Source organism: Anopheles darlingi, chromosome 3, assembly GCF_943734745.1.
Source record: "Anopheles darlingi chromosome 3, idAnoDarlMG_H_01, whole genome shotgun sequence".
Taxonomy (NCBI): Eukaryota; Metazoa; Arthropoda; class Insecta; order Diptera; family Culicidae; genus Anopheles; species Anopheles darlingi.
The window spans coordinates 58,719,542-58,747,075 of record NC_064875.1 but is presented as its reverse complement, the minus strand read 5'-3'; the positions used below and the strand labels follow the sequence as shown (position 1 = coordinate 58,747,075).

Genomic DNA, 27,534 nt, shown 5'->3' with positions numbered 1-27,534 from the left:
TAGTATGTATGGTAGGTCGTTAAAATGGAGGTACTCTAGGGAAAAAGTTTAGTGTAGAAGCTATGGTGGTGCAGAAGTGGAATAAGTAAATTTAATTATTACAATTAAGCACCTATTTGATTTCAAGCATTTCGAGCGTTGGGAAGTGTTGGTTATTCCGGGTTATGGTTATGTGCTCCGTGGTCGTAGGTTTAAAAAAAGTAGCTCCATAAACTTACAATACAGTTTGGGAAATTTCATCTAAAATTATTCTAAAATGCTATGTAGTGTAGATGAATATGGCATTTGTTATTTTTTAAACAATTGCGACGAAAACCAGGCTTTACATATTAAGTCTGCAGAGTTGTAGAGTTTAAAAAGCATTAAAAGCAATCCTATTAGTAGAAAATGTAGAAATGACTGTTTATAAAAAGAAACTTAAACATTCTCCTCCTCTTTGGAACAACATAAGCACAAAGATCGTTGCTATCTCCACCTAGCGTTCCAATCGACTACATATATTGCTGGAGCGCTATATGTGAAGCAAAACAATCTCGTGTAATAGGTAGTTAGAATTTCATTAAAGCACAAATCACGCACACACAAACACACATGCACATAGACAGACACTAAACAAAATCCTCATGGCACCAGCGAGAAAGTTCTTCCGGGATTTCCACATCGGTTAGTTGTTGCCCCTCCCATGCATATTCCAGAAAGAATGGCCAATTCACACAGAGATAATTATATGTAATTTGTGGAGGAAAGAGAAAGGGGAGGAGCACAATGCAGCAACACTCCTACATCTCCCACTCCACGAAGCAGGATCCATGTTCTGTCCTCCCCAAGCGGTAGAACATTCAGCTTCGCATAATGAGTCGTCCTGGTCCACGGCCACCCACTCCACTCCCCTCCACATATTCGGACAATTATTGGCAAGGACGTCCCCGTGCGTCCCCAGGAAACGGGGCTGAGATATTTCAAAACTTTTGTAATATGTCTCCAGGGGCTGGACAGAGGGCCGGGATCGCCCCAACGGTTGGTAGTAATTTTATTAACGTACACAAAATGGTCAACGCAAGGACCGAAACTGTAATGTGACGTGTACGTACGTCACACACCAGTGTGAGTGCCCGTCTGCGATGACGACAGATTGGTTCTATTACGTGGATTGCGCGCGAATCGAATCGAACCAGTAAGCAATTTACACTTCAAAAACCCGAAGTAATGTTGGTCCATTACAATTGGCCGACGGTCATAGTAATGACGGCCATAATCATCTAGCACCACCAACTAACTACCCACCAGTTCTGCGACGATCGTTGGACTATTCTGCTGCCAGCAGATGTCTCGGCAATCGGCCATGTTGTGGTCATTAAAGCAATTCAAAAAGGAGAAGCATATTTACCCGAAATCCATCCCGGGATTGGATGGCACCGTGGCACAGCATGACGTTAGTCTTAGGCGTGAAGCTTACCTGCAAAAGAGAAGAGAACACATCAGTACCGATACAACGTAAGGGAATTGGTTAATTAATTTTAAGGTTAATTCGAGGCTTCTTTTTGAAAATTTTTGTTTCAAAATTGTATATTGAACTACAACTTTTCAAGAATATTTGATTATATTTAGTGGATGATTTGAAGACGCTAACGGCATCCAATTTGGAAAGTCGAGTCTGCAAAAATCTGTTTTTTACGATGCAAATCAATATTCTTATGTTACATTATATGTTTATCCAGGTAGCCCACTCGAGTTTTAGAGAAAATTTCAATTTTTCGTTTCTTGGTAGCATTCTGACGTTGAAAAAGCGATAAGCTTTGTACCATTAAGCATCAAAAACCAAATTTTAGAGATTGTTTTAACACTTCAAAGTAACATGCATTGAGTAATGCATGAAGCACGGTTTTTAAAAATCAATATCTTTGTCAGGTTTGCTTCGATTGATCCGAAAATTTCACACAATACTCTTGAAAGGATAAACATTAACGAAAAAATGTTAAAAGTGGAAAAAGAAAAATTAAATGCCTTAGCCCCTTGAGGAGAAGGCATAAATAGGAGTAGCTTCTTGAGATATTCCGACGTAAAATCAAGGACAATTAAGGACAAGGACACACAAATACACACATTAGTACCACAAAACCGTAACCGGATAATAGCTAGAACTGTTTCCTCTCCGGGGGGACCATTCTCCTCTAGCTTGTTGTTGTTGAGCCGCCATGAATCGCCACGATGGCGACAGCTCCCCTGCGGTGCTCTGCGGTCAAATGCGCGTGATGTCATCGCGGTCGCGGTGAGCAATCGGTGTCGCCAATGCAGTGAGGAAGGCAGCAACGGAAGGTCTACGGTGTGCAACCATTGCCATGATGGTTGCAGCAGCAGCAGCACCACCACCACCATCAGTACCTAACATCGGTAATGGATTTCGATAACCGCAGCGACGACAACGATTGCTCATTTCGTATGCATAACAGTAAGAAGGTTGCCCCCACCGGCTCACCGACGGAAGGGTCAATCTGTTTTGTACAGATTTGGCGCATCAATCGCCGACAATCACACGACACACGCAACTGAGCAGCGCCTAATTGCGATGCGTGTCACAGGCCGCCCCTAGGAGCCCCTGCTGATGACTACGGCCACCAAAAACCGAAACCGAACCGATTCCCAAAGTGCTGCCGGTCCTCGATGTGTGCCAAGTGATGTCATTGGGACGGATTTTAATGCTGCGCCACGACCATCATGTACCATGGCGCGACAAACAACTCACAATGGACTGATCGGTGTATTGAGCAATCGAAGGACAATATGAAAGGATTACTTTGCCGCAAGGAGAGATTGTTAGACAGGATATCGCGATGATGATCAACCGAATAGTAGACCGTCTACATATCATTTCAACCAACCAATCTCTCTCTTTCTCTGTCTCTTGGATCAATCTACATCCTCTCGCGTTATCCACAAGTAACAGACTTTCGTGGTTATGTTACAGCAGCAGCGGCAGCAGCGAGATACTCACTGAATGATTAAAACCATTGAAAACAACGCGTCAAGGTTCGCACAGAAAAACTGTCAAAAACCGAACCAACCGTCATTTGCGAATCTTATCTATTATTCGCTCTTCGCCGTGCTGCTATCACCATCGGACATGATAAATGATGCATACACCGCACGGATCGCCAAATCGCCGAAGCGACAGAAAATGTGGACGTAATCATTCCTCAGGAAGAATAGATAATCGGAATCGGAAAACCTCGCAAATTTGTTTGAAGGATTAGAAGCGCTAAAAGAGGGTTTTCCCTCCCGCCCTATTCCTATTTTCAAGACGAGCGATTTCGTCTGTCAAATTCAGCGCTTTTTGATTGACCTTGCACCCCGCCACCCAGCTCTGAGCCATCGAAACGGCGCCACCAAAAGTACGCGCAAGTACGAATGCGGTTTCGTCGAATTGCGGTTTGCCGGATCCAACCCCATCCAACCATCGTCGTGTCTCCTCTGTTAATGGTAGTGGTAGTTTAGAAGACGACCCCCACCGCCGCAAGCCACAACACAGTTGAGCAAATAAGCTAGCTTTCCGACAGCTTCGAAGCACACGATCGACTCACAAAAGCTGGGGTCCCATCCTGAGAAGCATATTTCCACTGAGCGGAGATTCCGATAAGTACAATCCAAGCGGCAGTAGCAGTAACAGAATAGAGCATCGACTTCGAACTCGAACTACGTCAAATCCCACCGACGACTGGAACGCCGGCGCTGGATAAGTGGAATCAACGGGAGAAGACACGCTGCCGCGTGCGCGCCTCGTGTACGCAAAGCTAATAAATCGAGTTATTACTACTTTAAATGAACAATTCCCGACTATTGCCGTCGATAGAATGGTAGCACGGCACGTGCCGGCGGTTGGCAGCTGGAGACGAACTTCTTCTATAAATCGCGCGCGCTCCATTCAACCCCGCAAAGCCAAAACCGAAACATCCATCATCTGTGTAGAGAGCCTCTGTGAAAAGAGCTGAAAGAAGGGGACTTAACTATCTCTCTCTCCACTCCACACTCCACAACAAGCCATTGCCATCGAAACTCCTTTTGCACATAAATCATACCAGCGTCGGTGCTTATCCCAAACCCCGACCCCTGCAACAGACCACAATGTGACACAAAATTCGTCAAATTGTACACGACAGGGCACGCCGACGACAAGTTGGAAGTCGGTACGTCGGGTCGGGTGGTCTGGTCTGGTCTGGTAAACCCTTACACGCGCGTGGCTCTCACACTCTCCCATTCTCACGTCGCGCTCTTCAAACGACAGCCTGACACGCTAGCCTTAACCGCCTTAAGAAGAAGACACGAATTACCCCAAATTAGTCAACTGGAGAAAGCCCTTTTCTGGGGGCTGGGGTTGGGGAGTAGAAAAAAAACGCCAGCCCGCGACCACCACACCATGATGATCACTCAATCTTTCGGTGGTTGTAAAAATCAAAAATGCTGTCCTTCTTCAGTCGTAATCCTTCGGTCGGTCGGTTGGTCGGTGGGCCAAGGAAGGCGGCGCGGAAGGTTCGCTAATTAGCATTCCACCGTTGGCTGACTGCTGACGGGTAGGCGACTAACGGCTGGCCGCTAGCGGCTTTGTAATCAGGGCACTACTACTACTGACGCCCTTGCGCCGCGACGTGATTGGCTGCAGGGCAGGACACGGTGCCAGAGAAGGAAACAACAGCAAACAGACCCCGAGGGGAGGCCAGTGTAGAGTGCGTGTTGCCGTTGGTGCTTGGTGGTGTGGTGTCCAGGGTTTTAACAATCAAGGACGCGTGTTTAACGGTGGGTTTCTCCCTTTTGGGTGAAGTGCGCCCACGATCCGGAGAGCAAAACGGGGGGGATTAGGAAAGTTTTCAAGGATAATGGCGACAGCCAGAACAGGGGAAACAGGCGAAGGTGAAAAGGGCGAAGCGCTGGAAACCAGGAAGGAAGTAATTTGATGCGCTTCCACTTCGCGCCATAACCACCGCGCGCGGGGAGAGAATGGAGAACAATTACTGGACTGAATTGTGCGCTGTGACCTTTGAACTACTAGCTGCTTTGCTTTGCTAGCTGAAATACGATGCGTAATAGTGGTTATCGTTAAAAAGCTTACTCCCTTATCAATCGTGCAGTGTATCAAGATTGCTACACTTGAGCACCAGTTATTGTGAAGTACTTCGAGGTTATTTTGGGTTAATTTCAACTACCATTCAATCTGAATACCCAATAGTCACCTCCCGACCATCTCTATTCCTGTCAAGTTCTAACCTCCTATCCTAAAACCTATTCACCATGCGACGACGGATTGTGCACATTCTTCCTGGAATCAACCGTCCAATGTTGACAGTTGAAGGCGGATTGTCGACGACAAAAACGGAAATCACGACTTTTGATTGTCCTCCACATGAGACACTTTAACGGGGAGCAGAACGCAGCGTCGTATCATCGAAATATTACCCTTCTGATCACCGAAAGCCCGCGGCCACGCCACCGACACCGACGTACGGTATATAGAGCACTGTTGTAATCGAAATACTAATCCAGTTATTGGAAGCAATTGGCAGCTGGCGGGCGATTGATCCAGTCCAAACCGACCGACGAAACCCTCGTCGTGACCATCTGCATCCACCACATCGTGTACGGCACACGGGGATGACGCTGTTGCTGTTAGATACTCGAAAATCCTAATTGACTATCCACTAGACTGGATGCGGAACGTGGAGGTCGAGGAGCAGCAAATGGTACGTGGAGTTCATCCTGCGAAAGGATGGCTGTTGGCACATCGTCTGACCTATCCAGGCCACTACCGGTGCTGCTGCTGGTGCGTTGGATGGCACTTGGAGTGGTTCGAGTGGTTCGAATTCGAAACGACGGCGCAAACGACGACGACGACGACGACGACGAGTTGCATACGAATTCTGGGAACGTGCGTTTATTGCGTCACTCTCGAGCCTTTCATGCGACTTTCATTGTCTTATGGAATGTGCATTTCATTGCAGAGAGCAAGTGAGAAAGAGAGAGAGAGAACTGTTGAGGTTGACCATACCACCGAACCGACCACGAGCTGAATTCACAAATATTCTTCTCCCTCCCTTCTACCCGGTGATGATGGTGGCAGCATAGCGGTCATGCAACGCAACGACACCTTTCTGCTGCTCCTCAATCATACGCAAACGCACGCACGTCATGTGGACGATAGGGAGCAGAGCACGAATCGTAGAGACCAATAAAATGTGACAATGAAGTGACGCGATTCAGCTCCTCGTTGTCGTCGTCGTCGTCGTCGACACGTTCCAGACATTTCCACAGCACCACAGCCATTTGGGAAGGTGTGGTTATGGTTATGATCGACCCATTCCCGATTGTCCGGCTACCATTGTGGCTATTTGTATTCCTTCAGACTAGACGTCGAAAGCTCCACTATTTGATTTTTGATTGGCCATCGACAAGGAGTCCAATTGACTGTTTAGTAATCTGCTTCGCTGCATTCGATGCGCCAATACGATTATCACTTTCTACAGCAATGAACAATTAGCGATTTAGAGAGTGGAGTGATGTCAACAACCACAAAAGCGTCCTTTGCTCACCCTTCACTTAAGAGTTCGATTTCAAATAAATGAATCCGCCATTAATGTTGGTCACAACCACACATTCGTTTTGACCTCAGACCAGTTACGTACCACAGCCCTGGAGCCACAAAACCGGGCGTGTTAAATGTCATCTAGAAACGTGGCCCAACAACTCGCCACTCCACGATGATGAGCAACGGTGTATCTCCAGCTCCACGCGGGGGAATAGAGACTCGTACGAGTGCCCTCGCTTCGCGTTGTTGTTGGTGGTCTGTGTTCCAGGTACTCTAAAGGTACTTCTCCGGGCAGGAAAAAAGCTGTTGTATCCCAAAGGGCTTACACACACACAGTGGAGTCGGGGAGGAGAGCGAGAGACAGACATGCATTTGCCATTTTCCAAATATCAAACCGGCAGCAGCCCCAGCAGCAGCATTCCTCCTTCTCCTCCTCCTTCATCTCATCACGTGATGCCCAACACATCGTGCTATGTAGTAGCCGGCGAGTCCATTTCTACGAAACGGTCTTCGAGCGACCTTCAGCCGACGACGCCGTATATTAGCGATTGTTAGCGACCGAATGATGTACGAGATGTGAGGTTAGGTTCATCCCCACCTCCACCACCCTCCCTGGAAGTCAGCCCAATACATCATCATCCAGAAAGCAACCGCCGGCCGTCGAGATGAATTTAATCATTGATCGTGGCCGGTATTCGAGTAGAACAAATACCTTCAAGGGGAGGAAAGGGGGGGATTAAAAGAGAGGCGAAGGTTGGCACGCCATCGCCAATGTGGGGATTAACGCGATTAGATAACGCGACGCGGCACACACACACGTACAGAGTTAATGCTGCGATACGATACGGAAAGTGATGAGTAGTTTAAAGGCGAAACCAATCGCGATCCTAGCGTGACTAGCACACGTCCCGGTTATGAGAGAAAGAGAGAGTGTGTGTGTGAGTAGAGGGGTAAGGAAATGCGGGGTAGTGTTCAGTAATCTCACACTCAGCACCTCCTCTCCTGTGACTCCGCTTCCGATTGATTGTCCACTTTGTAGCCGGCGGTGGCGTGCCGGACCTACCATTAATTATCCGATTAGCGAGTGACTACCCCCCGTCCCTTCATCTGGATAGTGGACTCTCACGTTCTATCCGCTCTCCGCCATGGATAGGTCAACGAAACGCGCAACAAATCATTAATCCGAGAGAGACCATAATAGAGACCCGGATAAACTTCTATACGGTCGCTATATCATCATCGACATCATCATCATCATCATCATCATGATCGGCATCCTCCATAAGCCTCATCATAAGGGCAACCGGATCACGTTCGATCGGATGGCATTTTGGAAGCAACGAAATCTGGTAACGAAATACTTATTGTAGAGTAGTGGCCCAAGGAAGATTCTAAAAGTATATTCGACAAAAAATTAAACTTCCTGTATATTGCTTCTCTTTTCTAAGGCAATGTCATCGCGGGTCGGCGATTGTTACCATTGCTTACGCCACACACCCGCACACACCACTAACTGTCGCTATCTACTGCTGATGATGCTGCTGCTGCAGCTGTTGCTTTATGCAAACAACGGCGACCACCGATAGCAATTAGGGCGACAAGGCCGGCGGGCGTTTGGATTGGTGGCGTCACCGACCGATAGTGAAAATGGTGAAGAAACAACTGATCTCTACTGATCTCCCTTATAGCTTGTTGTACGTCTACTGTAGTAAACGATAAATAAATTATTCTTTTTCACCAAACTGAAAGAAACCATCGAAACGAGACTATCCCCCGGGAGCGCCACACTTCTTGGAACTATGAAATGGAAACTGGAGCTGGAAAAAAGGCCGTTTACTTCATGGGATAACACTACTTCTCTACGGTCGCGGTACAGTTACAAGCGGGTGCACAGACGCATGTGGCCGAGACGAATGACGCACGGTGAGCTCGGTGGTGGTGGCGGTTTGGGAACTGTTTACTATCCAGTTAATTGTTATCATTGTTAGCGATTATACCCCGCGGTACGCACTGTTTTGTAGCGTCCATATGCGTCAGACTGTTTTGGAGTCACGCGTCCCTCTCGCGAGTCGAATAGTCACAAAGTTCGGATCACAAAGTCCCGGAGCCGGATCATAGGGAATAGAGTAGAGGCGGGGAGAATGCCGTGCCCTGAATCATCGATTACGAGCAAAAAAAAACTGCGGCTGGGACAATCAGCACGCGAGTTACTGATAGTTTTCTTTCGAAGAAACGAAAACTAAAAATACACCAACTGACTGACGCATGCACCCCCTCTTCCTCTCATCGGTGCGCTCTCGGTGTCGATAGGCCAATTTCTTCGACTCGTGGTTGGTGCATAAGAATGCAAAAGAATGGGAAAGAAAGTTATTTTCGTTTGCAGCGAGCGAGTTGCCACTATTGCACCTGACCGAGCCGATCCCGAGCGAATGCATTTGCGATGAGTTCGAGAAAAGATCGTCGCGATCACGATGTGGAAGCTGCGAGGGGGTTGCGAGGAGCGAAACACTCCCACTGGAGTTGGAATGGACTTGTTGTGCTTTGTAGCGGTGGCGTGACCTATTGCCGGTGATGATTCAGTCACTGACCTCACACTATAATCCCACCAATGTATAATATGCTGATTGCTTATCGTATGCATGTGCACGAAATTATTGTTTGTTTGGCTCATGCGTTCGTTGCCTCATTTATCGTTGTTTCATTTACGTTGCTACTTGCTTTTTTAGGATTCCTCTGTGCGATTCTCCTTTCGAGATGTTGTTTTTGTTTCATTTCTTCAATATTTCTTCATACTATTTTCAATTCTTTTGTATTAGTTTTGCTGCTGCTTTCATGTTTATCTATTTCCCATAGTTTTTCAATAATTCTTCACTATTTCTCCACAATTGGCCGTCATTTTAAAAACCTTTTTCCGATGTTTTTAAATATTTTGTTATCACCTTTTATGTTTATCAAGTACAGGATGACCAGCATGAGTAAGAATCCGATTCCAATCCTCAGATTACTATGCCATTCGTCCGGAAAAAGGGAGAAAAAGTGAAAATTCCACGAAACCCTCAGCCAAAGAGTGGGGATTGGATTCCGTTTCCGATCTGCTGTTTAGCGCCGTGATTACGCCCGGTGTCTGGCCGGCAAGCATGCATTCGCCGTATGCGGAATACTTATTTATATCCACGCTAAGGATAGCCAAGAAGAGTTCCCTTCCTCTCTGTACATCTCACCACTTTGTACACCACGCCATTTGGTACGCGGGCCGCACTAAAAATAACGTCACGATTTGCGGTTATCGGTGACTGATTCAACCATCGTTCACGCTCGCGCATACACACACGTCATGGAGTATCGACGGAGGACCTGGGGTCGCACCATAAAACTAATGTTATTGCCTCACCCCGCAATTGTAAGCGTTCACTGGGTGTGCGTGTGTGTGTGCGAATGTGATAGAGAGAAAGAGAAAGTGTTGCGATTGCGCTCGTATCGCATGTACCCGCTTGTATCCGATAGACGGTCTCCTAGCATGGGAATGTGCAGAGTGAAGAAACTTCAATAAAATCCACCATTCGGTGCGAAGAATGATGATGAATCGGAAGTACAACCGTTGAAGTTGTCGATGTCGTCGTCGTCGTCGTCGTCGTCGTTGGTGTAAGCAATTAATGAGCCAAATGCGACTCCTAATGCAATGCAATGCTGTGGCGTCGTCGTCGCACAGATAGCGCACGTAATGGGGATAAATTTTGGCCAACCAACCTCCTTTTCCCACACGCGTCTCGATACATCATGCTCAGCGCGCCCCTAATGGTACTAATCGCGCACATGGTACTCAGCTTCCAAGGTCGTCTCACGTTACACTCTCTGTGTTTGTGTGCGAGAGAGAGAGAGAGAGAGAGAGAGAGAGAGAGAGAGAGAGCTGGCTATGTGCGGTAGGATACAGGATACAGGGCCCCAAAGAAGAGGAAAGGCTTGGTGAGGCATTGTTTGAGGCGATTCATCATTTCGGCAATTTCCATTACTGGTAAAACAGGGAGGATAAGGGATGTGTCCGGGGGGGGTATTAGGGCAGGACAAAGAATGATTGTATGTGTGTGTGTGTGATTAGAAATAAGGGAGAGAAAGACAGAGAGAGAAGGCGAATATAGTGAGTAGCTCACGTAGAACCCCGACCAGACGCAACACCACAGTGTAGCAATACGAACAATGGAAGCATCCTCCGAGAATCGATTGTTTGCCAGAGAAAGGTGCTCGAGCAGTCGACCACAATCTGTTTGCGGCCAAATAATTACAAATTGCTCTCGTCTATTTATACCAAAACCAGCCCCCAAAAGCCAACAACCGTCGAATGGTCAGACAACTTGTCAACACAGAACGGACGTTACGCTGCAAGACAGAATACAGAAACAGAAGGCCCCGGGGATTGGCTTTGCCAGCGCCGAAAGCGTCGATTATCGACATCGCGTAAGTGGGCGAGAGCCGGGCACTGCCTCTAACAACATCGAGCATCCCCCATCACGATGTGGCCATTTTCGGCGAGCATTCGGCGCAAGTGCATTCCTGCAAGCAACATAATTTATTGGTTTGCGCCGAGACAAGGACACCGAAGGACGAGGTGAAGGTGAAGTGGTGGTCCTAATCTGTAGCACAAGAGGGAATCGAATTGGCGCTAAACGCGCTAAGCGCAGTATGCACATTATGCAAAACAGCAAACCGGCGAGCGCCGGTCCCACAAATCATCGAATGCTACCAAATGTGTTAATGGGTCCACACCAAGGCTTGTAGTAGCTACTAACACTTGATTTATGTGTGGCGAAAGGCGGTGGGGTGGCGCTATTGAAGTGGTAACATCAGCGGCATCATCCGCAATTTCCCATTTATTCAATTCGCAATCATTCTTTAAACAGTGCCACGATTCTCGAGTGGCTGGCAGTGGTGTTCGCACCCTTACACATTGATGGCAGATGCGGAACAGATATCGACTGAAAGCAGCTCTTCTTCACATTCCACGAAAAAGAGAGATAGCGAGAGCAAGAGGCAGGAAGGTAAAACACTCATTTCATGGTCCACTTGAACCAGACCTTCCTCAAAAGCCCTCGAGAAAAGTTGAATAGTTATGACTCCAGCTCGACCGGTAATTGAATACAGTCGTGGAATGAAAAATGCATCAAAACGAGAGAAAAGACTCACGTGATGCCACCGTTTTTGGAGCACAACACTTACGTGACCCAAATGAAGCCGTCAGAAAACAAACTACTAAGCACTTCAACGACGACGACAACGACGACTGCTGACTGCTGGCTGCTGACTGGCTACAGTGGCGCTAAGGTGCTCCCTCTGGCGTCTCACTTCTAAATTACTCACTTAAAAATTCATTCGCGATGAGGCACTATGTGGCCCCCCCGCCCCCCGGGGGCACCTTCGAGGACTGTGCGCCCTTTGCGTCTAGTGTCGACACCCATTCATCCTGGGTCGCGAGCCGAGGAGTTTGCCCTTTCAGCGGGGAATCGTTGGCTGGAATGCATTCGAAAGGCTTAGCAGAACGCACGAGTGATATAATTGCTCACGACAGTCCACAAACCAGTCCACAAAACCAGCGAATGGATGATGATCCTCCAGGAAATACCACAGAGAGGAAAGCACACGGTCACAGAAGCGTCCCGTGTCCCGGGATTATTGGGGTCCACAGGGAGCAGGCGACGCGGGCAGGCGAGAATGAAACATTTTGTTCGCGTGACAGTCGCGCTTCCATCATTGCTTATGGCCAGGGGATATGGTGGCGCTCGCTCAGCGAACGGCGGATTGTGTGAGGATGGATTCGTGAGAAGGATTTCCGAGCTACCTCGAGGCTACCACGGAGAAAGGGGAGAAAGGATGAGCAACGGTTTGCCTGGGGAAAACAAAGCGCCACTAAGCACCGTATGCCGGCCGGCCATTTCATTGCCCGTGATTTTAGCAAACGAAGAGAACTAAAGCCATCGCTTTGCGCTTGAAAGCACACAGAGCGCGTGATGTTGATCCATACACAACACACACACATGCCATTGTGTAAGGATGGCTTACTTTACCCTTGCACTGCACTGGAACTAAATAGAAGCATTGCAGCGGAGGAAACACAATTCAAGTTCTGAGACCCCAGAATCGACCACCAGACGGTTCTCGAAAGTATTTTTTTAAACAAAGCAAATATTCACACCAAACACTATCGGAGACACTCCATCCGATCCGTCAGTCAGAATCAGACGCAAAGCATATGCTCGCTGCAAACGGGAATTATTAAGAAATTCCATCCACAATTAGCATGAGAGCAGCAAACGAACAGCGTGGAAGCGATTCCTTCTAAACATAGAGCCGTGACCATCAATCACAGAGCCCCGCGCGAGACAAAATGCATTAGCAATGATTAGCAGAGACTCGTCGGCCAGCACTGTACGCTTTCGATTTCCTATCGTCTATCTGAAGATATCGTTCCTTCAATAGACATAAACCGGATGAAGGCGCTACTCCGAAGGTTTGCGCTCGATTAATCTTACCACAAAAAATGTTGCAAAACGGCTCTCGAAAAGAACACTAATTGAGTTGGCACTCTGTGGTTCGCATCCTTGTGCAAGTCTGTTGGAAGCTCGTGGCTGCAACAGCCAACAACCAAACTATGTTGAATGCTCGACGACGAAGCGTAGAGCGGTTAATGTGGTTTGCGTTTTCCCAAGGATGAAGGATCGTTCGCTCCTCGGAGCAACTTTACGCGAAAAGAAAAGCGCCGGAGAGAAAAGATTATGCTCTTCTCGTGATTATGCATCACACCTTTTCGGGTAGCGAGTAGTTCTTGCCGCTTAATCCAGATCAGATGAAGGCGCAACGTGCGAGATGCAGTTCTTGAGGAGTCAGTTTACTCGCGTCTGATTCATTTTTGGGGAGGGAAGAAAACGGAAAACTCTATCCAATATCCGCCGCTTCACACTTCAATCTACCGATCTCGTGAGCATAGAAACTGCATGAAAACTTAATCAAAGCTCAGCCCAAAAGGGCATCGAGAAAAGCAGAAGAAAAACCCCTGAACCGAACCAGAACACCATCGTCTTGTGTCGTCAGACGATGGAATGGATGTTGACAAGGATTTGCATACCGCAATCCACCACGCCGCGACTAGAGAACAAAGCGAAGCGAATGGAAGGCAAGCGAAGGAAGGAACCCCCCTTTATGCGTCTTCGGAAGGATGATCACTCCAACACCATCACCACCAGCAGCATCATCATCATCAGCAGCAGCAGCATACACTGCTGCGTGCCACGTCTTTATGGCCAGATACTAATAATCATAATAAAGCCTTGGGTGGTGAAAGGGCACATCGCGTGCAACCGTCTCCGGGGACAGTGGTGGCCAATCTTTGGCGGTTGCAGATTTTTTTTTGGGAAAAGTTGATAGAAAGAACGGTTTGAGTAGGTGAGAAAAATGAAAATATTTTTAGGTATTTGTAGCTTCATGCAATTGAGTGGAGATAACCTTTGTCTGATAGGCATGAGAAGTCCCCAAAGGATAGTTTGCACTCCAAGAGCTGAAGATTCAGTTGATATCATTGTTAACTAGGTGCTGGTTGAAGTTTTACATTCTTTGAAAATACACTGATGCATTCTAGAGTCATGAAAGATTGCTCCAAATGGTTTCTATTCAATCCAGATACGAATATTGAATCAATCACAATCACGAATATTACTAACTAAACCTTTTTAGTTCCATAAGCACGATTTCGAGACATAAGAAAGTATTTCAGTCTTTCCTCGTAACCATTTTATATGATTCTACTATTGTTGAACTTTCGAACATGTATAAAATATAATTTATAATAATACATATACAATATTTGTTCGACTTACAAAAACACCAAATTTAAAATGCACATATACCATCTATACAAACATGTATAGGATAAAAAAGGATACAATGTCTTGAAGTCGATTAGTATACACTATTTTGAGATAAACTAACCGATCACAATTGGTTCAAAAAATTTAGAAACGATTAACAAGAACCAGCAAACAATCATACAAATTCCGATATCTTATTCCGGGTATTAAACGCCAAGTTTGCCCCTTTTCTATGCGGCTATGAGTCACGCAAAGTACTAGTCAGCATATGTATGTGGCACATAATTTGCAACACTTTTTAAAGAATGGAAAAAAACCCAACCATGAACGCGACCTTCACGGTTTAATGAAGAATCCCGGCTTGGTCCGTGATACATGCTCCACACTAGACCACCACTTGGCCACCACTGGGGGGTCTAAGCATCGTTCTCGGCTTCCTTTTTTGCTGGCTCGAGTTTCTTGCGAGAAGCCAGTGTGTAATACCGCCCCTAAAGAAGAACGAAGCCACGGGAAACCGAAATGGCGAAATGTTCAAAGCATCACAACCATTGAGGTGCGCGCCAAGCCGAAGAACGACGACTTTCGTTCGATTTGGAGCCCTGCCAAGGCAGGGCAAGGGTACGGGACGAGCGGTGGCGATGGCGACGCCCGTGAGAATGTGTCAAAAGTGTTGCCTTCCAAGGGAGGCGGGGCGTGGCCGCGGGGAAAGTTCTTAAGGAACAGGACCCGCAGTACGCCACTGACTGACTGACGCCAAAATGGCTCTCGCTGTAGAAGTGTAGAGCGAAAGAGAGAGAGCGTATGTGTGTGTGTGGATGTGCGTATGTGTGTCCCAGTGCCTCGTCTAGTCGGCACCTTATGCAGACCAAGTCAAGGCGAAAGCTTTGCCAAGGTATGAAAAGTAAAAAAGAAAAAGGATTCGGATTTTCCCGCAGTCCTTTTTGCGGCCAGCATCCACCATCCCTCGACGCATGTGCCTGCACACACACACACACAGCAGACTAAGCGCATACAGGCGCCCAAAAAAAAGGTGATGTTGGCTGGATTACCGGTCGGGGTGAAAATACGATTATGCCGAGGCTTAGTAACACACACACACCGGCACACACACATACTCATGCCCAGTGCAACGATTACATTAAGTGGAAAATGCAAAAATATTCTCCAATGAAAGTCATACCCCACCCTTCCCCGGGCACGTTCCATTGCAATACATAAATGAATTCATAATTTACAATGTCGAACGCCCTCTTGCGAAAGGTAGTTTATTAGTTATCGTGAGGCGCGAGCACGGGGTGGGGTATTTATTTTGTTAAAATTGTCCCAATTGGCGCCACAAATTGTTGTGCAAATCATACACCTTCCTTTGCGACCGCGCTCTGTGCGTGTTTGCGTGCTTGCGTGCGTGCGTGCGTGCGTGCGTGCGTGCGCTTCGTGGCCACAACGTGTGCTACTCGTACAATGTGGTACGGCCATTGGACGCAACTTCTTGGCTCCGGGCTGAAAAACCACAGAAGGTCAAACGGTCCACTAACGCGTGTTTCCTTTGGCCTCTCTGCTGTGGGCACAAGATTGGCCTCTCGCGCAAACCAAACGCACCTTTCTGCTAGACTTCCGCATGTTGCGTGTGCGTGTGTGATTGTGTGCGCGTGTGTGTGTGAGTGTATTGGAGGAGTACGGAGCCAGCAAGCAAGGAACAGGAAACGGCGAGAATTATGCAAATAAGCAATCAAGCAGAACGACGCCGGAATCGGCCTTCAGCCAACGAGCGCCACCACAATCAAGATGATGCAATTCGTGCGCAGCCTACAGGATCCGGGCACGGGATGTGAGGTCAGCCACTGACCACCGAGAGGTCAGCGCAGCGAAAGCACAAAGACATACGCAGCATATATGATGCCTCCGGATTCGTTTGGTACGTGGCGTGACGTGACCAAACGTGGTAGCTAACCTTCCGCAGTTCCGGACCAGTTTTTGATGGAAGTAACTAAAAGGGCGTCGTCGCTTCGCAGGGGAAAACCGTCTCTTTCTCTCTCCTCAGAGGGGACAATTTCAAATGAGAGAATAATATTCTAATTAAACGTCGAAAACCATACACACCAGCGCATACCTACGAGCTGCAAAGCGGTCCGAGTCCGAGGTTTGGTCAGCAAACGCAATAAGTTACAAACATTCCACTCAGCACCACAAAATCATTCCCATCCCCTGTCCAAAACGCCAACTGTAACTCCCCTGACGAGCATTTTAATCAGAGAAGCAGATCCATACTTTAGCAAAGCAGCAGAAGTATCGGCCGAGGACTGACTTTCGGTCCGGTCCTGGCCACAGCATCAGCAGCAGTTGCGGGCTCCTGGCCAACCGACGCTTCAGGAAAAGTCAGGATTAATTTCGTTGAGTTATGGTCCCGACCGCACCGAGCAACATTAATTTACTCGACGGTCCGGTCCGCGGCACTGCCCCCCGAAGAATAATGCATAATTATGCGTTATGTGCAACATCCAGCACCACCACATAATAATTGGCTTGCCCAAAAGTTGCCGTCCGTCCGGAACTGATGGCCTCATGCCACCGAGAGAGAGCTTTTTGGAAATATTGGTCTGCTCCCTCCTGGGGGCAGCCAAAACGAAAGCCTCAGGTGCGACAAGCAATTAAAATGGAATCAAACCACCATCACCATCACCACCGGAGGCAGAGTACATGTGTGGTATACATTTCGATTTGCGCCCCAAAAATCCGATCGACACAGTAACCCGGGGTACAGCAGCAGCCTTGTTACTGTTACCTTGGTATCTGCTGGTAGCTGCTGAGTCATTGGATCGTTTGACAGGTGGTCTCCCCGCCCGGAATTGGCATCCGTTAGTTATGCCTTCGACTAGTAGTTCGATAGTTGCGTCGAAAATTGACTTTCGGTTAGCCATCGAAACGCCTTCCTTCTCCTCGACGGTCGGATATGGAGTGTTGCACATGATAATGAAATTGTCATTCAATTAGAAGCGCACTGCGCAGCAGTGCGGAATACCGTTAGTTCATCGGAATACCGGACTGTGTGTGTGTGTGTCTCTCTCGGGGAATTCCGGAGCCACCAACAACACGAGCCAACATTCTGCAGCATTCTGCAAAAACAAACCGGCCGTGACAGGTTGTTCGACCACTGCGTTCGGTTAGCAGAAGAAGAAGAATACGAATGGTCAGCACAGTTTATTAGATTCCTCCGGGTTCCTCCTCTCTTCGGTCGTCGTTTTTTTTCCCGTTTGTTCCGAACGGAATGGAAGGTCGTGGCCGGGTTGTTGTGCATCGTCAGTGCAAGGATCAGACTATAGATTATGCCATCCGGCCCGTAGTGGGTTGCATCATAAACAAGGCAGACAGCAAGGACCACATCTCCAGGAGAGGAATGCAGATCGAATTTGCAAAAAAAAAACAACAAGAACCAACGGATTGGTTTCACACAAAACTGTCAATTCGAAGGTTCCGGGGGCACAGGGGTCCAAATTTATTCCACTAGCACCACCACCATACTACTATCAACATCATGGTCCACAATCTTCATCATCACATCTCGTGTGGTTTCCATATCACATGGAAGCTAATCGACGGAAAAGGCTAAGCGAAAAACAGGGTAGGGAAGGAGGGAAGTGGAGAGAGAAAAGCCCCGAAATGAACGATGGATTAAACTATCAAACACACACACATACTAATACATAGGGAGCTCAAGCAAAGGACTTCAAATCATTAATCAAAACGGACGACGACTTCACCATCATTCCATTCATTTTTCGTGTCGGAGGAAACCGACCGACAGCCAACCGACCGACCGACCGACGACGAGAATGCGTGTTTTGTGTTAAGGCGGAACACATTGGACGGGAAGCAGCATAGTTTAGAGCATAAAACCTTTCCTTTTTCCCCCCAACCGCGACCCCACCAAAAAAGAAAACCCGAGGAAATAAATAAAAGCGTCCGTCGTGGAAGCCACCGTCGGTGGGGGGAGCGCTTTTGTAATCTTGATAATCGACACGCACCAGTCCAAAAGTTTGCTACTATTACTACTAGAGCCTAGGCCCCCAGGCAGTAGCCGGAAACAGAGAGAGAGTAAAAGAAAGAGGGAAGCAGAACCATGAAACAGGCAAATGGAATGGAAACTAACCGACCAACCGACCGACCGACCGACCGGCGTGCCAATGAATCCGTTTTTCCCCGCCCTCCGGAATCCATGGATCGAAACGAAATGTGCGCCGCACACGGAACGTGGCTGTGGAAGTTCGAGTGTAACGGAGCAGAGCATTCGCGGAGCGAGCTTCCCTCGAAAGTGGGGCCTCGAAACCATGGCCACGATGAACGAACGTTCTAGCACCTCCAAACAAGAGCGCCGCGTGTATCTTTACCAGACTCGAGGGCGAGGGTCTGTTGGTCTCATCATTCTTTTTGTTTTTTTCTTCTCCTTGTTGTTGTTGTTGCAAAAAACAGTTTCAACAGCATTAATTTACATATCTCCAAATCCGATAGGCAGAAGGAGCACAGGAAGGAGGATCTAAACCTTTTGGAGCATTAACTGGATCTGGCTGTCGCGCCATTCAAATGGCGGCGAATGGCTTTCTTTGCGGGTTTGAGAGAATGTCTGCAAGAGCCAATCGAAACGGAACGATTGTGAAACGATTTATATTTTTTGCGTGCTGCGGCACTAGATTTCCGTCCGCCCGATGTCTTGATAGAGCTTAGCGCTGCGTGCGCACTAGAGAGCACGAGGCCGCCGTGGCCAACGTGGCCTGAAACTTTGGTTATCCATTCTTTGGTTCAGCTTAATCTTTTTCGTTCTAACCAATCTACGCGTTCGCTCTGTGTTCGCGGCGCTGTTTGAACAAGTGTCGTGCATATAAAAAGGCGCTACGAAATTATTGTTTCTATTTTGACGACCGAGGGATTTGTAAGCGGATTGTGTTTCATATTCAAGAACGTCTTCAGATACGAATGGAATCTTTAGCATCTGTATTTGACCAAGAAATTTACCCAAAAGAGTAATCAATAAACTCAATCATTTTAAATATGATTTTTTTAAATCAAATATGCTCTTAAAAAACATACCAAATGATCGTATTAATGGTGTAAGGATCGTGAAAAAGCAGCTGAGCGGTTCAAGAAAAGATCTACTTTGATCATTTGAGACCAGATAAACAAAAAATAAATTACCCCCCTTACTGATCGACACATTCCTATGAAGTGCTCTCTGTAAAAGTAATATTATCGGTGTGCAGATAAGCTCTAAAATATTGGCGACACATTAAACAGTGCCCAGATGCCCTACACGATTAGCAATGACTGATTAGTCAGTGAAGATTTTCGACTTGTTGGCCTAGAAACTAGTAGACATCAACAATCGGCAGGTTGTTGTACACCGCAACATTAACAAAAAAACCATTCTCTCGCAGTTTACTCGCCACGTCAAAACTGCTTTGCACTGTGTGTTTAGCGAAGAAACACGTATTCAAACACTAATAGTACTCATCCTTCAGGTTCACACACCATAAATCAAACCAAAAACCATACTCCCGGGACCCGCCGAAAGGAGGAGGAAACGATTTGAAAAGTTGAGTAGTTGAAAAGTTGAAATCGTAAGAATGAGGAAAGGAAATAAAAAAATGTACAACACATCAATGTTTAGAACTATTCCACTCACCTGTGCTTGAAGGTAGAAGACGATCTGCTGCATAACGATCACGTACGAACGAACGAACGAACGGCAGGATGGACTGGATGACTGGTAGCGGCGATGTGCGGCAGGCGAAACTTGACGATAGACGAACATAAACGACGGCAGCATAAATCACGAACACGAGCAGAAGAGGGATCGCGATCGTTCCTCCCGCCTCCTCGTTTTCGTCGAGAAACTTTCCAAGATGCCCGCCCATGACATGACGTTGCCTTTTCCACCCGGCGCGGCTTGTGACCTGACCTGACTTTTGTTTACACTGTGCGGGGGGGCTCGGGCAGAGGCTGGCGCATCCAGCTTACCGCAGGGAATTCCCTAACTTTCCCCAACTTCGCTTCGCTGCAGTGCATCACTCTATCCTGAATCCTATATCGAGCAAACGCTCCTCTCCACTGACAAAGCATCAGACAAACGGTGTTGTAAACGGTGTAACGGAGTGGAAAACGGAAAGCAAACGGCAAAGGCCACAATCCCACGGCATGATGAAACCAGTTTAATTGCTTCCATATCATACTGTCGACGATCGACTTATTAGCCGTCAATTCGATGGAGTGCTCTGGCAGAGGAACTTATTTGAAATATTAAATCCGGAACTATTGCTCCGGTCCGATTCCGGTCAGCAACATACAAGACCTACACACACCAGATGATGCAGTATGCAGCAGCAGCAGAAGACTCCGCCTCACCGCCCCAATGTCACATAAATCACTGATCCCGGGGCTCGCTGCCGTCATCGTGTGTTGTTGGATGCCAGCCAATACCCATCCTTCACGAACGGAATTGACTCCACTGGATGCACTGCAGCAGCACTGTGTCCTTTCTGTGGCACACTCGAGGAGGGCAGAAATGTGGATTGATAAAACTCACTGCCGCTCAAAACTTGCACCTACATAAGGGGGGCTAATCCACAACAAAACTTCGGCAAACTTTACCATTCGCCAAGCAGTGGCCTCCTCCTCCTCCTCCTCCTCCACGCATTCCGCCACTTTAATGCAATTAGACGGCAATGGCACACGCACACGTTCATCCCGCTGGCCGGACGAACGGGCGATGAAGGCGGGAGAACGAACGAAAGTTGATTAAGTCGAAGCCGGGTCACGTCAACTTCTCCTTCTCGAGCGCCTCTCGAAGCAAACCGGAGAAAGCAGGGAGCAATTGCAATTAGCGAACTCTTTAACCAACTCCATCACCGGACCTGGAGAGGGGGCAGGCCAATTGACCTAATAATTATCCCCGGGCGAGAGCCGAGGAGTCCCGGGAGTCCGGGGTAAGTCCTTTGCAATCCTTGTGGAACCTCGGGTGCGCTCTTCCTGGAACTATTTGAAGGCACCCACGGATTGAGTATTTGAAGTCCCTTTTTTTATTAAATCTGCCCCACACACACACGTCATCAGGTGGACGGGGAACTCCGATCAATCGATCGGTCTTGGCAAACGGTGGAAAGTTGGAGTTGCCCTCCCCAAGTTACTAATGGCATTTTGTGGCTGGTGCTTGAATGCTGCGCTGGCCTGGCTCAGGTGAAGGTTGGTGACCATCATTCGATTGTCCGGGACCGAAAATGGACCAAGACAATCAATAAAAAAGCACGGGAAAACCCGCCCTCGAAAAACGCCCGGGTGCCCTTCTATAGCTGGACGAAGGCTGCAGGTGACGAACATAGTCCCAGAGCCAAAAAGAGAGAGAGAAAGAGAGAGATATGGAAGGAGTTGCGGGGGGTTTTTTGTCGCATTCTCTCGCCGTGCGCATCCACCGGGGGAAGGAGAGATACGGAATTAGAATGCCACTGATTGGAGCCGGATTATTGATGTTAACTGGAGGGGTCGTCGTCGGTTGTCGTCGTCGTCGACGTCGTCGTCCCCGTTGTCGTCATCAAACCATTTACTAGGCCAGGAAGGGGGGACGGACCTAGCGCATGAAAGGACCGATGAGGACGAGGACGAGGACCCCGAAGATAGGACAGCATCCGGAGCATCGGACTGAGGGTGTTTTTTGGGACCAAATTTTCCGGGGAAGCCTCGCCGTGAGGATCTTCGCCATGGAAAGGGGAAGGGGACGATATCAGATTATCCGCCAGGATGGTGATTGCGGTATATGTCCTCGGTGGGTGTTCGGGTGAGTGTGTGTGTGTGTGTGTGTGTGTGCCTACAAATCCCGGGCACCTAATCCACCTCTCTCTCTCTACCACACAATTGATACTGGAGCGACCGAATAAGGGACTCCTCTGGAAAGGAGAACGAAGAGAAGGCATTGGAGTATGGAATCAATTCCCTCTTCAGGCGCGGCGCGTGATGTGATTTACGTGTCTAGTGTGTGTGTGCGTACTAGCCGTCATCCAGTTCTTCAAGATGATGATCCAGGATCTTGATTGACCTCGAGCAATCGATTGAGACGTTTTCGGCGACGTCAATCTTCCAATAAATCCGCCGTTCCGTGGTCCGTTTCTATGTAAATTCACGTGACTAGGACGTCTTCGCCGGGTGCTGTTATGAAGACAACAGATTGGAAGTTCCCGGTTACCGGTCAGAATGCGGTACACAAAGGAATATTCCACCCAGACACTAGTTCCACCAGCTTGCGAACTCCCATTTGAAGGATCCCATATGGCATTCTGAAGACCAGAGCCAGTGGTCTCTCCCTCATCCCTCGAGGCACCGCATGCGCGCGCGTGTGTGTGTGTGTGTTTGGCCACTTACGAACCTAATTATCCCGGACCGAAACCCATTAACCCGATTCGAAGTCCTCTCGCCTCCCCCGAAGTACTAATGAAACGTCAACAGCGTGGGCACCGTCGGTCCAGCGGTGGTGATGGTGGTAACTTATCCCCCCCTCCCGATCCAGGCCTTCGCCGGCTGTAAAACGCGGCCTAGGCTTCATCCTAGGACCCACCACCATTCGAAAACCCCCACGGTTAGTCGTGAGACAACATCAAGTTTCCCCCGTTTCTGTTCGTTGTTGTTATCATCGGACGACCCTAGCCCAGCCTCCAGAGAGCTTTATGATGATGCCAGGGGTCTCCAACGGACACGGCTCTGTGGTTGTTGGTTCGAACGCAGAGCGCCTTTACTAGTGTGTGTGTGTGCGCGCGCGCGTGCCGTTGTTGTGCTATCCACGTTTTCCACCTTTTCTGCACCATTTTGTTTGTTGCTTTGTCCGGGGTTTGCTGCTCTTTTCTGTTTTACTTTTGCTCGCAGAAAGATTTATTCGCTTTGCTTTTGATTTCGTTAGCAACTTTCATATTGACTGTTACATTTCTTATCGTATTTTTCGCCTCTTGCTTGATCAGTTTTAGCTGTTTTTTTTTGCTGTTTTTCAATTGATTTTCTTTTCCGAGGTGATTCCTTAACCTGTTTATCATTGCCAGTGTTGTTTCGCTTCTCATCTTTTCATCCCGTTTTCTTTTTTCAACTTTTCGCAACATGGTATCGTATTATCATCTCATTATCATCCTTACTTCCCTGTTCATTATCCTCGTACGTCTATAACAAATGTGTTACTGTTTTTCTTTTGCCAATTTCTTCCCCTCTCTCTCTCTCTTTCTTTCTCTCTCTCTCTCTCTCTCTCTCTCTCTCTCTCTCTCTCTCTCTCTCTCTCTCTCTCTCTCTAGTTTGTTTTTGCCATTTCTTTTACCGACTTTGCTCGAACAAACACAAGGTACAGAAGCGCGCCCAAGGGTTCAAATTGTCGAGTTCGAGTTCGCCGAAATTGATAACATTTTACTACGAAACTCCGGAGGCGGCAGCGGCGGCGGCACATACAACGTCCGCTCCCCTCCCCCCCTTCCATAGGCATGTTCCTATCCTTTACTCCCCAAACCATCGTTCCGTTGGGTCCGTGACGTTCTCCGGGGGGTAGCTAGGTCCATGACGCGAATGACGCGAATGACGAGGCGCGAGGCGCGAGGCTTGCGAAGAGGCCAGAGAAGAGTGCCGAAGAGTGAAGGGAAACTCAAATTACCATTCCCGCCCCTAGTAGCATCCTCGTTATCTACAGCATTTTCCACCACCAACTCCTGCGCCAACTCCTAGGCACATCTCCTTCTGCTCCTTTCCTTCTTCTCTCTTCCTTCGGGCAATATGTTTAAGAACGCGCCACCGTCGTGGCGGCGGCGGCGGCCGCGGCCGAAAAGTGCGAGCACGCGCGGCGCCCGATATGCCTTCGCGGAATTAAATGGTTAGCCCGGGGGGGGCGCAAAACAGAATCGTTCCGACGAATCCGGGGATGTTGTTTGGTGTGGTGCGGATCGCGGGTAGACATTGTAGGCCGCTAGCGCCTCCATCGTGTCCCTGGCCTGGCCTGGCCTGGCCTAGGTGGATGCAGCAGCACCATTCTCTCATTCATTCGCGCGACCCGCGCACTCATTCCTGCTGCTGCTACTGCTACTACTACTACATTTGCTCCTCGCGAACAGTTTCGCTTTCCATTTAATATAATATATTCCCTTCTCTATGCTCGTTGTTTCCACCACTCGCCGTTGGCCCCGTTGGCCCCGTGGCTCTCTCTCTCTCTCTCTCTCTCTCACTCTTTCTCTCTAGCCAGCACCAGTGCCTCATCTTATTTTTGGGATATTGCTTTTCGGTGTTTTCGTTTTTCTTGTTTCCGCCTCCGGCATGACATGTCACCAACACCACTCGGTGGATGGGTGGGTTGGGGTGGGTGGCAGAAGGGGATATTATTGCTCGTACCGTCGTCGTCGCTGCGAGTCGCGAGGTACACTGGCACAAAACAACGGAATCATCCAACCAACCAACCAACCAACCAACCAACACCCCTGACGATGGTGATGATGGTGGCCTGTGACACAGAAGAGCGCTCTACCTGGTACCCGGGGGGCTCGCACACACCGACACACAGAGTGTCGACCCCACCGGGAACGGCGGTGGCCACGGAAAAGCACGAATTTTTCCTCGATAATTATAGAATCGAGCGAAAATTTCCTCGGTTGACATTTTGGCATTTCGATAGTGTGCTCGCTCGTTCGCTCGCTCGCGGTCACTAACAGGGGGAAGAGGGCAGGTTGAAAGGGCCCCTCTACTACGGACGGTGGACGGATCTAAATTTGGACCATAATTCCCCCCGCCGTTGCTGCTGTTGTGATCCGCCGTGTGCAGCGATGCAGCAAAATTGCATTGCAGTTGCACCGTTACGAACGCATCGCGCCCAATCGCACCACCGGAGGAGCGATCCGTTTTCGGTGGAGGACAAGAAAGAATCGAATATCTTCGATCATTCGTTGATCGATCATGAGGCATTGATCGAATCGTGTTTTTGATTTTCCTGCAATCGAAGCAGGTTTGGGGATAATAGAACGCACGGTGCCCAACGATGGATCAGAGTAACCAATGCGTCAATGCACCTTCTATGTTTGATGGGGGACCTGGGATCCCTCGGTCCTCCTGTACCTCTACCCACAACAATGACAATAACTTACGCTGCACTCGCTGCTCTTCAAGTATGCATTCCCACGCACCGGGTACTAGAACGATGAGACACCCGCGGGAACCAAATCAACGATCATCAACTCTGTTGATGATGATGATGATGGTAGTAAACGAGTTTCGCGGTCCCGCAGTTTGTCTCCGACTGGATATCGATGTCACGGCACTGGTAGTAGGCGGTGGCGAACGAGACGCACGTGGACGAGAGACGAACACTACTTTCGCGCCCGGAAACAAACGACAACGACGATGGCGACGGTGACGACGACGGTTTCGCGCACACACCACGCACGGTCCCCAAAAACCGGTACCGACCGGTTAACGAGGTACACACACACACAGGCACTGCCGGGATCTGTGTGCCGGAAAATACACTCCAAATATTACTCGCTCTCTCGCTATCTCTCTCTCTCTCTCTCTCTCTCTCTTCACTGGTCAGGAAGAGGATGCTTGCGCGGCACCGGAAGTGTGTTACTTGCACTACGCTTTTTCACGGATCAATCAACCTTCTCTGCACTGGCACCAAAAAAACACGCGCACACACACACACACATTCACAGGACGAAAGCGAAGAAAGTGGAAAAATTATGGATAAAACCGTTTTGTTGCTATTTTTGCTCGACGAAAAAAAAAACCGCCCCACGATAAAAGCCTGTTCCGTGGAACGGTTCCAAATAGCCGTCCTTCTCGGTGGGAGTGGGGGGGAGGGAGTGTTTCGTGGTTGCAGACGCACTTTGCGCGAGAATCTGTAAGGTGTGTACCACCACCACCACGCCACCCCAGCCGCCTCCTCCACCTGCCGTTCACTTTCTTCACGCACCACCGACGACGTCGCGGACGTGCTCTGCGCCGACAACGGCGACTACGACGACGACGACGACGACGACGAGGAGGAGGTCGATTGTGCTGCGGCGCTGGCTACTGCGATATGGTCGTGGTGGCGACGTAGGCCAAAGTTGTTTTTCCCTAAATATTATTCCAAGACCCTCACGACCCTCACGGTCCCGCGGTATCGCGCGCCCAGCTGCTCCGGTCTCTGGTCTCTTTTTGGAGCGTGGCCTGTGCTGGCCTGGCCTGGTCTGATCTGTGACACAGAATCGTGCCAGTGCGAGAGAGAGAGAGAGAGACAGAGAGCGAGACATACGCACACGCACGCACGCACGCACGCAAACACACGCACAACGGCTGGCTGGTTGCTTCCTTAAATGGCCACAGCAGTAGCAGCAGCCGCAGCTGTACGCACATGGAGCATGGATATGGGGCCAGCTGCACCAGCTTCCATCGCCTTGGTGAGAACTGGGAAGGTGAGAGCGAGGGACGTGCGGCTGCGGCTGCGGCTGCTGTAGTGACCCGGCTTCGGTGCTTTGCCCGGGGCTCGGCTCGGTGACCGCGAAAGCATTAACCACCCTCTCCGGGGGCGGGCGTAAAGAACCATTTTTGACAATCGACCCCGTGGCCGCCGTGGAACCAATTCCGTCCGCGGGGGGAAGGGTACGTTGCATGGAGTAGGAGCTGATTTGGTTTGTTTGGGTAACTACGATATCCTAGTAGACCGTGATAGTAGCACACAATGCACACACACACACATATACCGTCCAGGCCTGCTAGACCGTGCTTGGTTCCTGCCGAAAAGGGGGTCCTCCTCTGTGTTGTCCTGGTCCTGGCCCCATGCACGAATTCACTTTACGACGGAAAATCTTTATCGAAAATCAACCCCCGTTTTGGCCAGCCAGCAGATATCCTCCTCTCGGTCGAGCTCTCCGGTCCGGGGTCATGCGTTCGCTAGAAAGTAGAGGACCTTCGATCGATGGCTGCTCCGGTAGGGTGGTGGGGAGGGACTTGTGCTACTACGTTTGGAGCGACCCCCGGGGATCGGCTGGCGGCCAACAAAACGACAATTCTTGGTCTCGTAGCCACAGAACACACACGCATGCACACACCAAACACCGAGTCTCCCGGGCCAGCAGC

General features: G+C 48.9%; 2 protein-coding genes across 2 annotated transcripts in view; both read right to left on the bottom strand.

The window, feature by feature from the left end:
- LOC125957885 (neuronal calcium sensor 2) overlaps positions 1–20,682 on the bottom strand; it is a 72,166-nt gene extending 51,484 nt beyond the window's left edge. The window contains exon 1 of the mRNA XM_049690903.1: positions 20,099–20,682. Coding sequence (XP_049546860.1) covers positions 20,099–20,242 — 144 coding nt within the window. The 5' untranslated portion in view covers positions 20,243–20,682. The remainder of the gene's footprint in view (positions 1–20,098) is intronic.
- LOC125957887 (neurocalcin homolog) overlaps positions 1–26,055 on the bottom strand; it is a 99,998-nt gene extending 73,943 nt beyond the window's left edge. The window contains exon 1 of the mRNA XM_049690911.1: positions 25,560–26,055. The gene's annotated coding sequence lies outside the window, so the exon portion shown is untranslated. The remainder of the gene's footprint in view (positions 1–25,559) is intronic.
- Positions 26,056–27,534: the final 1,479 nt, after the last annotated feature.